We start from the raw sequence: 19588 nt of genomic DNA, 5'->3' as shown, positions 1-19588 counted from the left end.
CTCTGATGTCATGCAGAGTCTTTATGCTATGATGTGGAAAGGGTGAAAGAAGACAGACTGGACATTTCTGAGTGAAACTGAACATGGCATGTACTGATTCATAAAAAACAAGTGTAGTATTATCTTTAATCAAGCCTTACATAGTATTTACTAGCTGAAGTACTTCGGTTTTGAACACAAGAATTACTTGTCAAGACTACGTTGACTGGAGCTCTGCTACAGAAAGGCAGTTCATTTTCTGCTGGGGTTCATAACATACCTGAAATTAATAATATATATTTTTGATACTTTCCCTAAAAAACTCTAAAAAAGCTTCAGGTGTAGCTGCTGGAAAAGAGCCTGCAGTCACATGGTGGGACATGTGAACATAGTTCAAGGAAGCAAGGCTGGGAGCAAGAGCCCAAACAGAGGAGGTAAAAGAAAAGGTCAAACTACAGGTATGTAGAACATGTTTTAATGTCAATCCAATTATGTCTGACTATTTGCTGAGTCAGTGAAAGTTATCTTATAGAGCAATGTTTGTATTATTTCAATACTGAGATATTGTTGCAGTGTCATTTGTTTCCATTTGGATGGATTGTACAGTTAGATTCTATTGAGTTTCCATACCACATTACATTGCTGTTAAGGTGTCTGAATCATTCAGTGAGGGTTTGGTCATGTACTACTATAAGGCCGTGCATAAAAAGAAAATCAAGCCTGTTACAGTGTTGCTCTAGTCCCCTCTGTTAAATGGCATCAAAACAATGGTCAACGTGAACAAATCATGAGTGTTGACATTGACTCACAACAGTACCTCTCAACTGTTCTAATTTTGATCTATTTAGGAGAACAATGTGATGAGTGCACCGAGAGATCCAATACAGGGAGCTTTCCTTTTTCAAAGATCATTAGAAGGACAGAAGACAAAGTAAGTTTCAGCAAACAGCTTTTTATTTCTAATGAGCCAATCTATAGTATTTAAAGTGCAGAGTTATTTGTGTTGGATTTGAACAAAATTCTTCCAACAGTGTAAGGACTTAGTCTTTCTACTTTGATTTGCAATTGTTCTAGAAACCTATCATCTGGGTCAGGTGGTCACTCTGCAGCACAAGGAGTACTATCCCACATTGGATCTGATGTTAATATTTCCCTTAGACATGGTAAATTGACCGACTGGCTGATATTGCAGAGTTAGTAAATATAGGCAGTTAACAAAAGGAAATGAATGCTACTTTGTGGAGGTACCAGAATTTGGCCATTTAACAAAAAAATCTAATGCTAATATTCTTTTATTTCACCAGACTGTTATTGTTTACACTTCAATGAATGATGCTGTTGTACATGTATAGTAATTTTATTCATCTTCATGCATACAGTGTTTGTGTACAGTATGCGTGATATATTTAAAAAAATATATATTAACAAGGCCAACAACAACAATGTGTTGTGTTACAGGTGCTTCTTCAGTGGCGTCCCTGCACAACATGGTAAATGTCAAATAATGTCTTGTCTACTTTTGCAGTGAGAGGAAAGATTTGGTAAATAGTCAGCACTGGCAGTCCACAACAAATGCAGGGTGTTGCACAGGCAGATTCTAGATGACATCGTGTTATGTAAGACATCCTTGTAGGTTTTTCATCTTTCTACTCTCTGTGAAAGAGCAAAATTGTATTAGATTAAGTCACAGACAACTTCAAGTATTTGTAAAAATGAATTTAAATGAAGTAAAATGATGTTTGTCTTGCTAACATCAGCAGATCAAATTGCTGTTAAATACAGCAGTGGAAAAAAGTTTTTGGACATCCCATACATTTGTGAAATACTGCATTAAGAATCACTTTGAGGTCTTCAAGAGTCATTTATTTTAGTACAATCATAAAACTAAACACATCCTAAAAAAAGACATTAAAAACTGAAAATTGACTGGTTCCATAAAATGAGAAATTTGGTAGAATTTAGTTTTGTTAGTTTTCCTTGTAAACAACAAACCAAATAAATATCATTAACCACGCCTGATGAACGGCAGTGGGGTTACTGTATTCGCTTCGGTATGTGGCGGGCTGGCTGGGTAAGTATGTATGTATGCATGTATGTGGAGGGGTATGTCCGGTCAGATATCTCTGCAAGTGCTGAAGTCAGGATAATCAATTTTGCACTGAAGATCAGTCTAAGGTCCCCTGCTCACTTGTGGAGTTACAGGTCAGCAGATCAAGTAGGAAGGGATATACAGTGCCTTGCGAAAGTATTCGGCCCCCTTGAACTTTTCAACCTTTCGCCACATTTCAGGCTTCAAACATAAAGATATAAAATTTTAATTTTTTGTCAAGAATCAACAACAATTGGGACACAATCGTGAAGTGGAATGAAATTTATTGGATATTTTATACTTTTTTAACAAATAAAAAACTGAAAAGTGGGGTGTGCAATATTATTCGGCCCCTTTACTTTCAGTGCAGCAAACTCACTCCAGAAGTTCAGTGAGGATCTCTGAATGATCCAATGTTGTCCTAAATGACTGATGATGATAAATAGAATCCACCTGTGTGTAATCAAGTCTCCGTATAAATGCACCTGCTCTGTGATAGTCTCAGGGTTCTGTTTAAAGTGCAGAGAGCATCATGAAGACCAAGGAACACACCAGGCAGGTCCGAGATACTGTTGTGGAGAAGTTTAAAGCTGGATTTGGATAAAAAATGATTTCCCAAGCTTTAAACATCTCAAGGAGCACTGTGCAAGCAATCATATAGAAATGGAAGGAGTATCAGACCACTGCTAATCTACCAAGACCCGGCCGTCCCTCTAAACTTTCACCTCGAACAAGGAGAAGACTGATCGGAGATGCAGCCAAGAGGCCCATGATCACTCTGGATGAGCTGCAGAGATCTACAGCTGAGGTGGGAGAGTCTGTCCATAGGACAACAATCAGTCGTACACTGCACAAATCTGGCCTTTATGGAAGAGTGGCAAGAAGAAAGCCATTTCTCAAAGATATCCATAAAAAGTCTGGTTTGAAGTTTGCCACAAGCCACCTGGGAGACACACCAAACATGTGGAAGAAGGTGCTCTGGTCAGATGAAACCAAAATCCAACTTTTTGGCCACAATGCAAAACGATATATTTGGCGTAAAAGCAACACAGCTCATCACCCTGAACACACCATCCCCACTGTCAAACATGGTGGTGGCAGCCTCATGGTTTGGGCCTGCCTTTCTTCAGCAGGGACAGGGAAGATGGTTAAAATTGATGGGAAGATGAATGGAGCCAAATACAGGAGCATTCTGGAAGAAAACCTGTTGGAGTCTGCAAAAGACCTGAGACTGGGACGGAGATTTATCTTCCAACAGGACAATGATCCAAAACATAAAGCCAAATCGACAATGGAATGGTTCACAAATAAACGTATCCGGGTGTTAGAATGGCCAAGTCAAAGTCCAGACCTGAATCATATCCAGAATCTGTGGGCAGAGCTGAAGACTGCTGTTCACAAACGCTCTCCATCCAACCTCACTGAGCTCGAGCTTTTTTGCAATGAAGACTGGGCAAGAATTTCAGTCTCTCGATGTGCAAAACTGATAGAGACATACCCCAACTGACTTGCAGCTGTAATTGCAGCAAAAGGTGGCACTACAAAGTATTAATGCAAGGGGGCCAAATAATATTGCACACCCCACTTTTCAGGTTTGTATTTGTTAAAGTTTAAAATATCCAATAAATTTTGTTCCACTTCACGATTGTGTCCCACTTGTTGTTGATTCTTTACAAAAAATAAAAATTTTATATCTTTATGTTTGAAGCCTGAAATGTGGCGAAAGGTTGAAAAGTTCAAGGAGGCCGAATACTTTCACAAGGCACTGTACGTAGGATGAACAAAATTGATACATATTGCATCTTTTGTATAGGGAGGACAATGTTTTCGCGAGTAGAGGACGTGGTTCTGCCCTCTACTGAGGGCTCGTCTAGTTTGTATTTGTGCCTTTCTGATGCAGCCACACCCTTAGAAACACACACAAAAAAGACTTTTCAACAAATATTTCATGATAATATTTAAGATGTGTAAAAATTTTCAGGGTGTCTGAAAACTTTTTTCCCCACACTGTATCTGTCAAAGCATGAAAATGTGCCATTATAAAAATGCCACTATCTCCAGACACATATATGTGGTCATGATTCCATAATGCCAATGTCATGGTAATGACTGGATGCAGCTAATTTACAAAGAAATGATTCTAAATGACGTCGGCTTTCAAAGATTGGACTTTTCATCCAACACTTAATGGTTTTTTTTATATTTAAACTCACACATAATCAGAGATTATTTGATCTACTTGTTCAATATTAAAGATGATAGAGATATAGATAGAGTTAATAAATTCACCCTGCTGCTCACTGCCTCCATCCAGACATCTATCCCTCTACCACTGATAATTCATTTAACTGAGTAACCACTTATAATAGTTCAATTAATTTACCAGTCACGTCTGTTAACGACAGCTTTCCTCTTAATGGATTTTGCAACAAAGCAACGAAGACACCAAACAAGAAATTAGACCTGAATTCTGTGAAGCCGGATCTCAAGGACTAAGTTTGTGGAGGACTTCATGAACTTTTACTGAACCCTGCATGGACAAATCTTCTTGGCAGGGGTTCAGTCTGTGTCCAATGTGCATACGCTGGTGTCATTGTAGGGTTCCTTGTTGGTTGGACGTTGGTCCAGACTGGTCAAAGCAGCACTGTTCACCATTGGTAGAGTGCTGACAAGTCTGAGGGTTTTGTCCATCTGTTCCGTTCTGCTTGGAAAACAAACACAGAAACACAGAGAACGTCAGTGTTTCCTGCAGCATTGAAGAACTGATGCCTTGCCTGAGATAGAGAGCACCCCAAATGACATCTGAAGACACTTATACCTGTTGGAATTTAACATTCAGTTGTCTGATTACATCAGAATTCCTAATCTAACCTACATCCCCAGATTAACCTGGACCAGATTTCTGTGTCAAAATGAATACAGGTTAGACTGAACGATAGCTGATAATGTGTGAACAGACTTCAACTGACCACAGTTGTTCAAAACAGTTTCGAAAAAATTTTGCAGCTATATCCAAAATTATCCAATACATAATTGTGTGTACATTGTGACTCAGACCAGTCTTTACATACCTCACTGTGACACTGATTGAATGCTTTCTTTCTGGTGTGGATCTGCTGGTGGTGTTTCAGGGAACTCAAAGTTGTAAAAGTCTTCTTACACTTGTCACATCTGTATGGTCTCTCCCCAGTGTGGACACGTTGGTGAACTTTGAGGTTTGCATTGTAGCTGTAGCGTTTCCCACACTGGTCACAATGGTATGGTTTAACCCCAGTGTGGGTCACTTCATGAGCTTTTAACTGTGAGTACCCTACAAATGGTTTGCCACAGTGATCACACACATATACATCATGTCCAGTGTGGATGCGTTGGTGACGTTTTAAACTCTGTTGGTCGTTGAAAGTTTTTTCACAGGAGTCACAGTGGTACCGCTTTCTACCAGAATGGGGGCATTGATGGATCAACAACTGTTCATGTAGAGTAAATGTTTTCACACACTGATCACAGTTGAATGGTTTAACTCCACTGTGAATGAGTTGATGTCTTCTTAAGTTACTCTTCAGAGTAAAAGCCTTTCCACACTGATCACAGCTGAATGGTTTAACTCCACTGTGAATGAGTTGATGTCTTCTTAAGTGACTCTTGTAAGTAAAACCCTTTCCACACTGATCACAGCTGAATGGTTTAACTCCTCTGTGAATGAGTTGATGATCTCTTAACGTTCTCTTGTTAGTAAAAGCCTTTCCACACTGATCACAGCTGAATGGTTTAACTCTACTGTGAATGAGTTGATGTTTTGCAAGATTACTCTTGTCAGTAAAAGCCTTTCCACACTGATCACAGCTGAATGGTTTAACTCCACTGTGAATGAGTTGATGTCGTCTTAAGTGACTCTTGTGAGTAAAAGCCTTTCCACACTGATCACAGCTGAATGGTTTAACTCCACTGTGAATGAGTTGATGATCTCTTAACGTTCTCTTGGTAGTAAAAGCCTTTCCACACTGATCACAGCTGAATGGTTTAACTCTACTGTGAATGAGTTGATGTCTTCTTAAGTGACTCGTTTCAGTAAAAGCCTTTCCACACTGATCACAGCTGAATGGTTTAACTCCACTGTGAATGAGTTGATGTCTTCTTAAGTGACTCTTGTGAGTAAAAGCCTTTCCACACTGATCACAGCTGAATGGTTTAACTCCACTGTGAATGAGTTGATGTCTGTTTAAGTCACTCTTCTTAGTAAAAGCCTTTCCACACTGATCACAGCTGAATGGTTTCTCCACAGTGTGAATATGTTTGTGAATTCTTAGCTTTGTTGCTGTGATAAAAGTCTTGCCACACTGCTCACAACTGAGCGATTCATCTCTTTTTGCTGTTGTTGCCAAACCATCCTTATCCTCCCCAGAGGTCCGACATCTCACTCCATTGCTGTGTTTACATTTCTGATGCAAAAGACAAAGATAAAAACAGAGGCAGTGATGGAAGAGCAATCATGAAAAAAATTGAACCTAAAAGTCTCAATTCCATGTAGTTGGACATGAGGCTGAAACAAGATCAAGAATCTGCAGACATGCTAGCAGCTTTGTCATTAGAAACCTAGAAATGTGTCAACAGTAGGGCTGCAACTAACGATGCGTCGACGAATCATCTGAGCACGATACGTCATCAAAAGCGGAAGTAAACACGCAATGCAACAGAAATCTCCTTCCGACCGGAGTGCGGAACACAGACGGACATTGGCGCTGCATCGTGCATATATTATGGATGCACGATGCAGCACGGATGTCCACGTTTAGATACAGCTGTATAGTAAACGCTGACATCGGCGCTTATGATAGATCGCATCATTAGTTGCAGCCCTAGTCAACAGCACACTCACAATATGAACAAAACTATTTTCACAGGCCGATAGTTTTCAGCTTTCTGCACGGTAGTTTTAGAATATTGGGTAGTAAAATCTGTCAATCACAGTGAAAAGCAAAGCAGAGCTGGGACTGATGGGATTGTACCACCAGGATCTCTTGATCTCCAGACTTTCCATTAAGTTACGTTACTGGAGAAATGTACAATATGAAAAGCATACAACATCAATGTCCAGATTTAGGTCTTAATGGCAGCAGGGTCAATTCACACCACCAACACTTTCTAGTTTCTCCTAGGGGATCAGATGTAGATACCAGTCCAGAAAAGATCTGTAATTCTGCCACTGAATTCTGGATTTGACCCCAACGACCCCTGCAATTTGTTGTTCAGCAGTTACACAAGCGTTCACCATCAAACAACAAAAGCAACAAAACAGTAAAACAGTTAAAGAAATAGCAGCGATTAAAGGAAATGTTTTAAAAATGTAAAAAACAGTAAAACAATTACAAGCAAAATAAAAGCCATTTAAAGAAATCAAACAAAACATAAGACAGACAGGGACATCGGCAGCAATCTTGGGCATTTAGTCAGACGTAGTAAAAGTTTTCAATAAACGGCCACCGATGTAATCAGGTAGAGGACTTTTCTTTGGTCTGCACTGTTTGAGACACCAGATTACATTGCCCACATCAAGAAAAAGATTCTGTGGAGAGGCTGACATGAGAGTTTTTAGTCTCAGCATGTTTAGCCCTAAAATCATGGGAGTCAAACCTGACATAAAAACTGTTTAGACTTTGAGCCAGCTCTGAATCACAATTATAACCACTGAGATGAACTCTCTCATTGACACATTAATTAGTCCCAGTGATCAGATTCATGCTGCCCCAGACTGAACTGAGGTTGTTCATTTTGAGCTGAGACTCAAGTTTGTCTTTGTATTGTCTTTTGTGGGTCCTGATCTCCAACTTTATTTCCTTCTGTCGGTTATACAGATTTAGTGCATTTCCTTCTCTGAAGACTGTTTTCTTTATGTACAGTAGGTCTTTAAGCTTCTTAGAAAGCCATGGCTTAGTGTTTGGATATAGTTTTACAGTTTTTTCAGGAATAACACTGGTTTCACAGTCTGTGACCCAGCTGCTCACATCAGTCGGTTCATCAATATCAGCTGAGGACTCCTTAAACACGTCCCAGTCAGTAACCTCCAGACATCCCTGCAGAGTGTGACAAACTTTCACTCTGATGTTCTGCACTTTGCCTTGCTTCAGTACAATGGTAGACAGAGATAAGGAGGATGCAGTTGTGGTTAGAGGAACCCAGAGGAGAAGCACCTTTCACATTGTTCTGACAGATCAAAGATTTTGTCTCATCTCGTGGGACATGTGATGTACTGATGGAAGTCTCTCAGTGTGTGTTTTAGTGAGCAGTGGTCTCTGGATGACCTGATGGATAAGCCCACAGGTATTTATTTCACTGGCCTTTGGATGGATATAGACAAGAGTCACATATCTGGGAAAATTTCTGAGGCGGATATGGAGGGCACAGTGAAACAGAAAGCCGTTCTAAGTCAGTAGTGCACAGTTTCTCCAGGACAGTGTCAGATTTGCACCAGCGCTGTCCTTGTCCATTTGGAAGACCCACTTGTGCCCAAGCTTTCATTTGCTGGCTGATGTTGCTTCAGTATTTCCACATAATGTTCTATCCTCTTGATGCCATCTATTTTGTGAAGTGCACCAGTCCCTCCTGCAGCAAAAACACTCCCACAACATGGTGCTGCCACCCCCATGCTTCACAGTTGGGATGGTGTACTCAGGCAATCCTCAGCCAGCATCTTCACAAGGTCATTTGCTTTTGTTCTGGGGGTGATGAGCACATTTCCCTCCAAAACAATCCTAATTTTAACCAATCTCCATCTTGAGCAGGATGGTTTGACATTCCCATGGTGTTGATCTGTGCATGCAATTGTTTGGACAGATAAACGTCAAACCACAGCAATCTGGAAATTGTACCCAAGGAACCACACCTGTGGAGGCCCACAAATGTCTTCCTGATGTCTTGGCTGATTTCTTCAGATTTTCTAAAGTCACACAAGGAAGCAGTGGGTTTGAGGTGTGCCTGAAAATACATCTTAATCTATCAAAAGCTTTCGAAGCCAGGACATCATCATCTTGAAGGCATAGCTATCTCAGTGTATGCAAACTTCTGACTGTAGAATAGAATAGAATGACTTTATTGATCCCCGAAGGGAAATTCAATTGTTTGGTCTTATCTTTTTGCTTTTGAAATTAAACAGTCTGATTGCAAGAAAGATTTCCTGAATCTTTCAGTCCTGCAGCACAGGGATAGGAGCCGTCCACCGACGTTTTGTTGTTCACTGAGGAAAATGTGAAGTGGATGATCCATGTTTGTCAGAATGACCTCGATCTTTCTAAGTGTCCATCTCTCCACCTCATCCTCCAATGTATTCAATCCGGTTCCAACTACAGAGCAGCTTTTTTAATCAGTTTGTTCAGACACCTTGCATCCTTGTTCTTTATACTGCCTCCCCAGCAGACTGCGGCATAAAACAGGACACTTGCTACCAGAGATTGATAAAACATCTGCAGCATCTTACTGCAGATGTCTATTGATCGAAGTCTTCTTAGGCAAAAAAGTCGGCTCTGGCCCTTTTTGTAGATGAAATGTGCATTTTTAGACCAGTCTAACTTATTGTCAAGGTGGACATTCAGGCGGAATTCAAGTTAGTACATGTAATTTGTATGTGTACATACAAATTGGTAGGGATGGGCGAGTACCGATGCCAGGTATCGGTATCGGGCCGATCCTGGCCTTATTTCAAAGTATCAAGTACTTTTGAAGGCTGCCGATGCCAGCCACCGATACTCAAGGCAAGAAAATCCCACGCGTAGTAAACCCTCCTCGCCGGGAGATGGCGCTACACTGCCGCGGGTTGACTTCTCCATGTGCGTCACATCCTGTGCAGAGACAACATGACTGAGTCCGCTCGTCTCACCAAAACTTCGCCACTGTGGAAATTCTTTTTTATAAGCGAAAACGAGTCAAACTTTGCACAATGCAAACTCTGCAACACAAAAATCGCTAGAGGAGGTGTGCGACCATGTTCGTTTAACACTAGTAATTTGTTGAAACACCTCAGGGTGAAGCATGTGGACGAGTATAGAGAGGTTGACGCTGTTGTGCTGGAAAAAAGAAGACTCCTGCAGCCAACTCTACGGCAAACTCTACAGAAGACCGAGAAACTGAAGAGCACCAATCCGAGGGCAGTACAAATAACACGAGCACTTGCTGAAATGCTTGCACTCGCCAACTTACCCCTCTCGTTTGTGGACAGCGTGGGATTCCGACGGTTCATGGAGGTTGTGGAGCCGAAATATGATGTCCCCTCTCGAACCACAATGGTGAGGACTGTGATTCCGGAGGTGCACGACTCCGTTAAAAAACATGTTAGCAGTTTGTTGTGTAACACTCCGGTCATTAGCTTCACCACTGATATTTGGAGCAGCAGCGTGAGTGCTGTGTCTCTCATCAGCCAGACAGCGCGTTGGATAGATGCTGATTTCCAACTTCATAGCATCATGCTGCACGCAAAAGAGTTCAGTGGCTCACACACAGGACAGGCGATCGCAGAAAAGTTTGAGGAGATGCTCAACACATGGAATATTCCCAAAGAAGCCGTTCACGTTATGCTAAGAGACAATGCAAAGAACATGATTAAAGGTATGGATGAAGCTGAGCTTCCAAGCCTCCCGTGTGTCGCGCACACACTCCAGCTGACAGTGAATGAAGGCCTGCTGGTTCAAAAGGCTGTTTCAGATGCCGTGGCCATAGGACGGAAAATAGTCGGTCATTTCCAAAATTCCCCATTGGCCTACTCGAAGCTTGAAGACATCCAAACGGACATGCACAAGCCTGTAAAAAGACTGGCACAGAACGTACCAACCCGCTGGAATAGCACGCTGTATATGATGCGCTCTCTCATTGAACAAAAGCAAGCCATAGGAGTTTATGGGACAGAAAACAAGCTCCCCGAGAGCCTTAGTGTGAACCAGTGGAGTTTATTCGAAAAGGCAATCAAGCTTTTGGAACCCTTTGAGGAGCTGACCCGGCAGGTGAGCTCCACGGATTCATCAGCTGCAGATGTGATCCCTGCCATCACCACGCTTCTTGAGGGTTTTAGAGGAGGATTGTGAGGAGGACCGTGGGGTCGGATCGATGAAGCATACCTTGCTACAGGTTGCTAGGAGGTGCTTTGCTGATATCGAGAGAAATCCACTGTACAGCTTTGCCTCCATACTCGATCCAAGGTAATAGTTTTTCTTACTAATTCAAATGTGAGAAATTGTTTTAATTAAATTACTATTAGAGTTGCCTAACCTTAATATTACTCAAGTAAAGTAAAAAATATTTTGCATTAACTACTCTCAGTTAAAAGTACAACCACCTGAATTGTGATGTGACACCTGAATCACTTATGTGGATGTGTAGACTTTCTCATTTGTTCTCTTTTCTTCTCTCTTTTGTAGATACAAGGATTGTTATTTCTCAGATGAAAGCGCAGCAAGGGAGGCCAAAACGATGCTTGTACAGGAGCTGCAGCAAACATTTGCTGCAGAACCACAGGTAAGAGATGCTACTTTTTTTAGTTTCACTCTAGTTTCTTGTGTATAGTTGGAAGTTGCTTCAGAAAAGTAATCTCTTTTATCCCCTCTTCATTTTTTTGCATCCTTAACAGGCAGATGGAGAGGAACCACCTGCCCAAAAGCCACGGAGGGAGCAGCCCAGCAGCAGCAGCCGTCTCAACAGAATGTCTGCTGAAATAGCAGAGGGCCGTGCATCATCCTCACATTGTACCGGGAGAAGTGCTCCAATGATCGCTGCTGCAATGCAGCTGGAGACATACCTTGCAGAACACTTACTCGAACGGGATGCCAATCCACTCAAGTACTGGGCAGAGGAGAGAGAAAAGTTTTCCTCTTTGGCCAAGTTAGCAAGAAAATACCTCTCGACACCATGCAGCAGCGTCGAGAGTGAACGGCTCTTTAGTTCAGTTGCTCACATTCTCGATGACACAAGAAATAGGCTCTCAGCTGAAAATACAGAGATGCTTCTGTTCCTTAATAAGAACCTGCCACTTACCTTTTCACCCTCAGATAACAGTTAGACAATGAAGCAACTTAAAGGTTTAAGCTTTGTTCAAATTTTGTGCTTCAATTTTGCACCTTAAAATAAAACCCAGGAAGAGAAAGTTCATTTTATTTCATTTAAAAACTGAAAACTCAGGGGTTGTTCTATCTTTGACTTTAGTTCATAAAAAAGCATTAAAATGAGAACATTTAAAAACTTTAGTTCATGTAAAGTGTAAAACTCAGAGAAAGCTTTTTGATCTTGCACTTTAGTTCATAAAAAACCTTAAAACTCAGAAAGTTGTTTTATCTTGCACTTTAGTTCATAAAAAACCTTAAAACTCAGAAAGTTGTTTTATCTTGCACTTTAGTTCATAAAAAAAACCTTAAAACTCACAGAAAGCTGTTTCATCTTGCACTTAAGTTCATTTAAAAAAACATGACAATGTGTTCATTTAAAAAAGTGTATAACTCAGAGGTGTTTGTTACATCTTTTACTTCATTTAAAAGAAACCTTAAAACTCAGAAATTGATTTATCTTGCACTTAATTTCATTCAAAAAAGTGTAAAACTCAAAAGAGTTGCTTGTTTACATCTTGTACTTCAGTTCATCTTTTTAAAAAAAACCTTAAAACTCAGAGAAATTGATTTATCTTGCACTTAATTTCATTTAAAAAAGTGTAAAACTCAAAAGAGTTGTTTTATATTTCACTTTTTTTATATATCTGAAACTGAGACTGCTATTATTTTAGTAGTGGCTGTGCTGCCTTTTTTAGAAATAAAAGTCATTTTTCAAAAATGACCTGTCATTGCATTATTTGAAATTTTTATGGATCAAAAGTATCGGTATGAGTACTTGGCATCAGTGAGTACTGAAGATGGAGTACTGGTACTCGGTATCGGTCTGAAAAAACGTGGTATCGAACATCCCTACAAATTGGTGGTCATCGACTTCTACGAGCAGAAGCTGACCTGGCACAGTGGAGACGAGGAGCAGTAAAAAAAGAAAAAAAAAAACCCACGCGTCTAGGTTTAACGCCAAGGAGAGCAGATAATCATGAATTCAAGTTAGTACATGTAATTTAGTACATGTAATTTGTATGCGTACATACAAATTGCATGTACTAACTTGAATTCATGTTATAATTACATGTATGCATTGCAAATGGGTGTCAACATGTCATGATATCTACAGGTATGGCTCTAAACTAGACCTTGTGACACAAAAAAGGCATTACACTTTTTGAAGGTAGTCACCTTTAACAACTAACATTTCAAAAAGAACAAAACATACATAATACTACCATTGGAATGACTACTAATACTTGTATCCCAATTTAAAGTACTGAAAAGCAAAAAACGATTTTGACATTACCCATGGTATTTTGAGTAAGAATATCTCAGTAACTACAAATATAACCTTGCTGCTTTTTGTACAGTGATAGAAGACAGATAGAACTGTCTTGTACAAAAATTTGGGGTCTCTGGTACCTGTCCCACACTGAGATTTTTGCCACCAAAAATAGCCAATTAAAAATCTCGTCCAACTTTGGAAGCTCATATTTTCCAAACTGAGGTACCTAGAAAGCTCCAGTTTACTAAGTTATCACACAAGTTTGTGTAGAATGGAACTCAGGGGTGTTAGAACACTTCTGTGCAGTATTTCCAGTACTTTTAAGGTCCCAAACCCCACTCGCGAGTAGGTTTTTCTTAATTTTTAGCATTTCTAGCAAGCCCCAATGGCCTGCAGAGTGTATGAAAACACCCGGGGATGTTTGTGGGGCACTAGCTACATGCAGAGGCCTTGTTTACCAACTCACAGCTCTCTGGTATGGCTGAAGACTGAGAATTTACCACTAAAAGATGCAAAAAAAAAAAAAAAAAAACCCTGGCGAGGATTTTCTTAGCTATTTATAGCCCAAATTCTGAAAATTTCAGACCCCTACAACACAAACTATTTGAGCTACAGGCCTACAATTTTGCATAGAAAGTACTTTTGTAACCATCTAGTGACATACAAATTTAGGACTAATTTGAAGATGGTCACCATCTGGTGAAACCACACGGAATGACCCCTTTGCAGGTATGACTGTGTCTCTACAGAAGCTGATGTATTCACTAAAACAATCAACCTGTCTGTCAATGTTCATACTGTCCTCGTCTGTTTCCAGAAGCACATTCCAGTCTGTTGATTCAAAGCAGTCCCTTAGAGCTTCACTAGCTTGAGGAGTCCGTCCTCTGATTTGGACTTTAGTTGCAGACTGTCTCAGCACACAAGGTTTGGAACAGGTCTGCAGATAAACCAAGTTATGATCTGACCTGCCCAGTGGTGGTAAGGCAGTAGCTCTGTAAGCTTCTTTGACATTGGCATACAGCAGGTCTAGGGTTTTATTCTCTCTGGTAGGGCAGTTAAACTGTGTAAATCCAGTCAGATGAGAGGAGAGGCTGACATGATTGAAATCTCCTGATATTATTACAAGCGCCTCAGGATGTTGAGTCTGTATCCTAGCAACAGTACCATGCAAAACATCACATGGAACCAAGTCAGTTGCCTTGGGTGGAATGTATACAAGTATTGTTATGATGTGACTGAACTCCTTTGGAACATAGTATGGTCGAAGTCCATAGTCAAGTCCAAGATTGTGAAGAAAGTAATAAAAATTCTCTCTCTCTAAAAAAAAAAAGAAATCTCTCTTTCCTTATTCTGGAATTTAAGATAATTTTGGTCATCTTAACCGACATAAAACAGGAGAAGCATTGCCAGATTTAATGTCAGATCATGTAAATTCAAAAAAGGGTTATGTGTCGTTTATACAGTGTAAGTAAACTTCTGGCTTCAGCTGTCTGAATTTCTTGACAAGGAAAAGGCTGGTAAACTCACAATGCTCAAAAGTATTATTCTCTACCAAAGAAAATGCTGCTCTTTACCTTCCTGAACAACTTGCTTGAAAAACAAGACTTTTCTTCCGTTACTTATCTTCATCACCATGTAAGACATTTTCAGAAAGTATGATCAGCAGCTAGTTCAGCCTCAAACAAAAAACAAGCAGCTTCCTAGCAGTCCACCATTATATCCTCAGTACAGCTGCTTCTGCAGAGCTACATCTCTCCAGCCAACATCACCTGGCTTTGGTCGGCCCATCTAACCAACTGGAGCAACTTTACACATTTTAAAGAACAAATGAATGATAATAATGTTACAGTGGTATGTTTCTCACTTTTTGTGAAGAATCCATGTTTCCTCCGTTGTTGAGCTCAGACTAAATGGCTGCCAACATTCCTCTGCTCCTCCGTCAGACTCTCCTCCTCCTGCCAATCACCTGTCACATCAAACACATCTTCATGAGGATACCACTCTATACACAAGTGTCAGAGTGTCCCATATGTTCATCAGCCAACACAGAGGACACATTTCAACTCAATACTTCACTTTTAGCTCTTTTCAGTTTCACCTAAAACTGATACAAATGATCTTAAACTGTTAAAAATAAGGAACATAGACAGAAAACAGACATGGAAAAAGAGAATAAAGAGAACATAAAGATGCTACTGCAGGTGATTCAAGACAGGACTGCCGGTAGGAAACTGAGAATGAGAAGAACTTTGTCACTGCACACTTTTTCTCATGATTTTTCTCACAGTTTCTGCAGTTTCCCCACTTGAAAAAGGATGTTTCATCTACCCAGGGTTTGAGCAGGACTCCACTCATCAGACAGTTGCTTTCTTTCTTTTCCCTCTTTTATTTTGCAGTGGTCGCAAATTCATGAGATACAGAGGTGGCAACTTCTATAAGTCCATACGTTTAGTTGATAGATTAAGGTGAAAAACCTTTAAACAGAACACAAAAGGACAATGTTCACATTACTGCATTCAGCAAATAGTAACAACCATTCCTCATGGACATTTTCACCACACTGGCAAATGCCACTCCACTCAATTTATGTTTGTCAACCTCAACACCACATAAACTGAAGCGACAAATCATGGCATGAGCAATATTCAACCCAATACTATACCACACATGAATTTATCTGCATTCTAAAGAGTTGATTTTAAATCACAGTTTCACAAATTACTCTGAGCATTTTTATCAAAAAAATTTTAACCATTTTATACTTTTTACTTCATGGTTTTAACATTATGCATAAAGTGCTTTTAAAGTGCAATCCTTTCCAGATCCAATAAATAAAGGGCATCGTAAAAACCCACCATTACAAACAGGATGAATTCACTGGTCTTAGCTGGAACCCTCTAATTAGCACCAGTTAGCCTGCAATCTTATTTTCAACTGAACAATTACAAAACACACGACAATTATTGTGAAACAGACAAAGTTGACAGCTGATCTCCGTGGCTAATGCTAATGCTAACACATACTGCAGTGGCACACATCGGCAGCTTAAACAGTCTTTTAGAGTCTCCACAATTCTGCTCTTACCGGCTGCAACCCGGATTTTGGAGATGAAGGCAATCCTGTACAGTTTGCAGCAGATCTTGACCCTTTCCCAACAGAAACTCACGGACACTTTGTTTGAACTCGGCCACTTCGTCTCAGTTCCTCCTCAGTGCTGCATGTGTCCCCTTTTTTTGCCGCCGGTGGCAAACCTGCAGCCGCAGATTGTTTCCGCCCCAGCTGAGTGTCGGACCTGTGCGTAAATGCTTCTCCTTTGAGTTCTCATCTCCTTGCAGTTTGACTTGACACATAGACTGCTTTGCACTCTGTGTCACCTGTACCTTCAGAGCTCTGAATAAAAGAACAAAAGATTTTTTGCAAAGAACAAAAAGGTTTTGCCTCCACAGCGGCTTGTTATGAAAATGATTGGATTTGATGACAGGAAAGTCATTGTAATTCTAATATCAAGATCAAACAGACAAAATACAAATTGTTAAAAGTAAATGTAACTAAATACAGCACCAGATAGACAAATAAATTATTTTAAGCAGGTCTCATGTTCCCCTCTTCAGCATGACCACGCATGGTTCACAGCGTTTATTGAAGTCCTTCCCTTTATTCTTGGTCATAGATGTCAGTCGTTCTCATCTGATGCAGCTCAGCAGTTCTTTTGTCCACATTCCCAATGTAGGAGCATCTGTACTTTTCCAACAGAATCAAAATGTCTCTCTTGGACTGTAGAAGTCCAAAGTCCAGCATTAGTGTCTGCTTTGATGAAAATGGAAAGTCCTTTGGGTAGATTCCAAATGTGCACAACTTAGCACTTAGGGGTACATTAACTTCAAACATTTCTCCATTTAACAGTTTCTACTGAATTTTTCCATTAATTATCGATGAAATTAATTAATTATCCACATTAAGTAGAGTCTGATTGAGACCCACTGTTACGGCCCTCACATACTGAAAAACACAGGCTCAATAAGGGAGAGAGACCGCAGCATATACAGAAGGACACCACACAAAATATCTCCAATTAAACCCACAGGCTTTATTTGGCCACCCCAAGATAATCAATAAAGATAAACGAAAATAGAAACAAAGGAGGGCTGGAGACCCCGGACAAAAGAACAAAAGAGGGAAGACGCTGGGCCAACCACGCAGTGGGCCGTCGCTCCCAGCGTCTCCCCCTAAACTACCTAAAAATAAGAACTAAGGCTGAAATAAACAAAAGACGAATAACGAGACTGTCTGCGATCTCCAGCCCAAATTAATACAACGAAGAAAACCAACGAAAACACCGGCACCTAAACATGCACGGGGAAAACCTGCTTGGGGGAAGAAAACTATGGAGGAAGGAAAACACTCCCTCCTACCTGTCCAGGTGTCTGTGCCGTATCGTGCCTCCAATCTCTCCACTCCGTCCCTTTTATTCCCTCCTCCTCCTCTCATCACCTGAGTGCCGATTGCACTCAGAAGGAGAGGGAGAGAGAGAGAGAGAGAGAGAGAGAGAGAGAGAGAGAGAGAGAGAGAGAGAGAGAGAGAGAGAGAGAGAGAGAGAGAGACTGTGGGACGTAACACCCACCATTTAACAGTAGTAATAAAGCATTTTCATTTCAGGGTTCCACAGGTTTGCTGTAGTTTTTCCAGCCTTTCTTTGTCCTGCAGGTTCAGCTGTACTGGCCCAGATGAGTTCCACTGTGCTGATACTGGACTGGTGTTTAAGACAACTCAAGGGGTGGAGCTGCAGTACAGCATCGTTCAGTGGGATGAGAGCCGCCTCAAACCGACCGGCAAAGAAGCCGCAGGACCGCTGTACGACATCCACTGTTCTAAGGAGGCTGCAGTTTGTGAAATCCGCTTCCCACACTGTGAAACAAAGGACGGTAAGCAGTGTGCCGTCTAGCTGTTGAATCATTAACTTCAGATCTGTATTATTTCTGGTACATTGTTTAATTTGCTGACTTTAATAAAAAACAGTAAAGCAAGATTGTGATGGAGTTCAGTTATAGTATCAAATGCACCCATCCAGATAAATGACAGGATGAGGGTGAACTAGAGATCTGACATGTTCTGAAATTAATACCAACACATTCATCTGAAGTAAAACTAAACAAAGATGAAACAGCCTGAAGTGGAACATTTCTGTCCTCCTACAGCGCTGCGTACCGACCACCTGCTGTCTGTTGCCGACTCCACTGCCGATAAAATGAACATCTTGGAGCCGCTGCAGATCACTGACACTCATGTGGTCATGGAGGTCGCTCAGAACTCTCTCTTCAGCTTCATCTGGGGACCTGTTAAAAGGTTGCTCTCACCCACAGTAAAGGACCAAGTGTTGCTGTTCCTCCGCTCTCCAAAGAGGACCTCGGATACTTGATGTGTTTCTGCTGCAGAAGAACGTCCCTGTAAAAGAGGTAAAGTGAGCAGATGTGCGTCTCATGCTGTGGTTGTAATCAGAACCCAACTGAACTGTCAACCCCATCAACCTAGTCTATCTTTACTGGATACCAGTTGCTATATTGTCTCTGTTCTGTGTCCTGGTCTCTGCTAACTGGTTACCAATGACCTACTACTACTTCCACTCTCTTCTTTCCACTCTCCCTGGTAGGATCCTGGGCTGATCAAACATTCTGTAATTCTCATCTATAGAATTTTGCACAACATCCAACACTTTAAATACCTTTATAAATAAATAGAGTTGACTACTTGATCATTCACACTATGATAAAAGTGTTCTCTTGAAGGTTGCTGCCCAACAAGGAAATGCAGAATACATTGAGATCCCAGCTGACTGTTTGTTCAGCTTTGGTCGGAGTTACAGTCTCCGCTGTGAACAGGAGGGTTTGGAAATACAGCCCAAGGTAAGTGAAATCTGACACGGTTATAAAGAAAATTACATTGAAAACTGATTCACAATCAGAGAGTCGTGGATAAACATTTATTTCTGTTGTCAGTGATGTGTTTAAACTTAAACTTTATTTATTTATATAGCACTTTTCATACAAACAGAGTTGCAACACAAAGTGCTTCACAGATTAAAAACAAACCCACTCCACCCGCTAACCCGTCTTCCCCAAACCCAAAGATATAACACAAAAAAAAAAACACGATAACCAGACCCACCCC

The 19588-nt window shown here is 40.7% G+C and overlaps 1 protein-coding gene and 2 long non-coding RNA genes across 10 annotated transcripts in view; 1 reads left to right on the top strand and 2 right to left on the bottom strand.

The window, feature by feature from the left end:
- Nucleotides 1–19588, bottom strand: part of LOC127537559 (uncharacterized) — a 96165-nt gene that overhangs the window by 30212 nt on the left and 46365 nt on the right. The window lies entirely within an intron of this gene.
- Nucleotides 912–16766, bottom strand: LOC127537551 (zinc finger protein OZF-like). 7 transcript variants are annotated; one of them, XR_007947275.1, is made up of 6 exons: nucleotides 16508–16748; nucleotides 15752–15897; nucleotides 15288–15389; nucleotides 5140–6507; nucleotides 4532–4772; nucleotides 912–1632 (listed from the first exon to the last, which is right to left on the bottom strand). XR_007947275.1 is itself a non-coding variant. In XM_051960150.1 (6 exons), exons 3-6 carry the CDS (start codon nucleotides 15303–15305, stop codon nucleotides 4659–4661), a joined length of 1416 nt encoding a protein of 471 aa, XP_051816110.1. In that variant the 5' UTR covers nucleotides 15306–15389; nucleotides 15752–15897; nucleotides 16508–16766; the 3' UTR covers nucleotides 912–4658. The 7 variants fall into 7 exon arrangements, 6 of the variants coding, with proteins under 6 accessions (XP_051816110.1, XP_051816108.1, XP_051816105.1 ...); XM_051960150.1 differs by having other exon boundaries at nucleotides 912–4772; nucleotides 5140–5892; nucleotides 5977–6507; nucleotides 16508–16766; XM_051960148.1 differs by having other exon boundaries at nucleotides 912–4772; nucleotides 5140–6144; nucleotides 6229–6507; nucleotides 16508–16757.
- On the top strand, nucleotides 10293–12868 carry LOC127537556 (uncharacterized). 2 transcript variants are annotated; one of them, XR_007947286.1, is made up of 3 exons: nucleotides 10293–11250; nucleotides 11470–11566; nucleotides 11679–12868. It is a non-coding gene; the product is annotated as an uncharacterized LOC127537556 (long non-coding RNA). The 2 variants fall into 2 exon arrangements; XR_007947285.1 differs by having other exon boundaries at nucleotides 10293–11566.

The sequence above is a fragment of the Acanthochromis polyacanthus genome, chromosome 15 (assembly GCF_021347895.1).
Source record: "Acanthochromis polyacanthus isolate Apoly-LR-REF ecotype Palm Island chromosome 15, KAUST_Apoly_ChrSc, whole genome shotgun sequence".
NCBI lineage: Eukaryota > Metazoa > Chordata > Actinopteri > Pomacentridae > Acanthochromis > Acanthochromis polyacanthus.
This window is presented reverse-complemented; position numbering and strand designations above follow the sequence as displayed.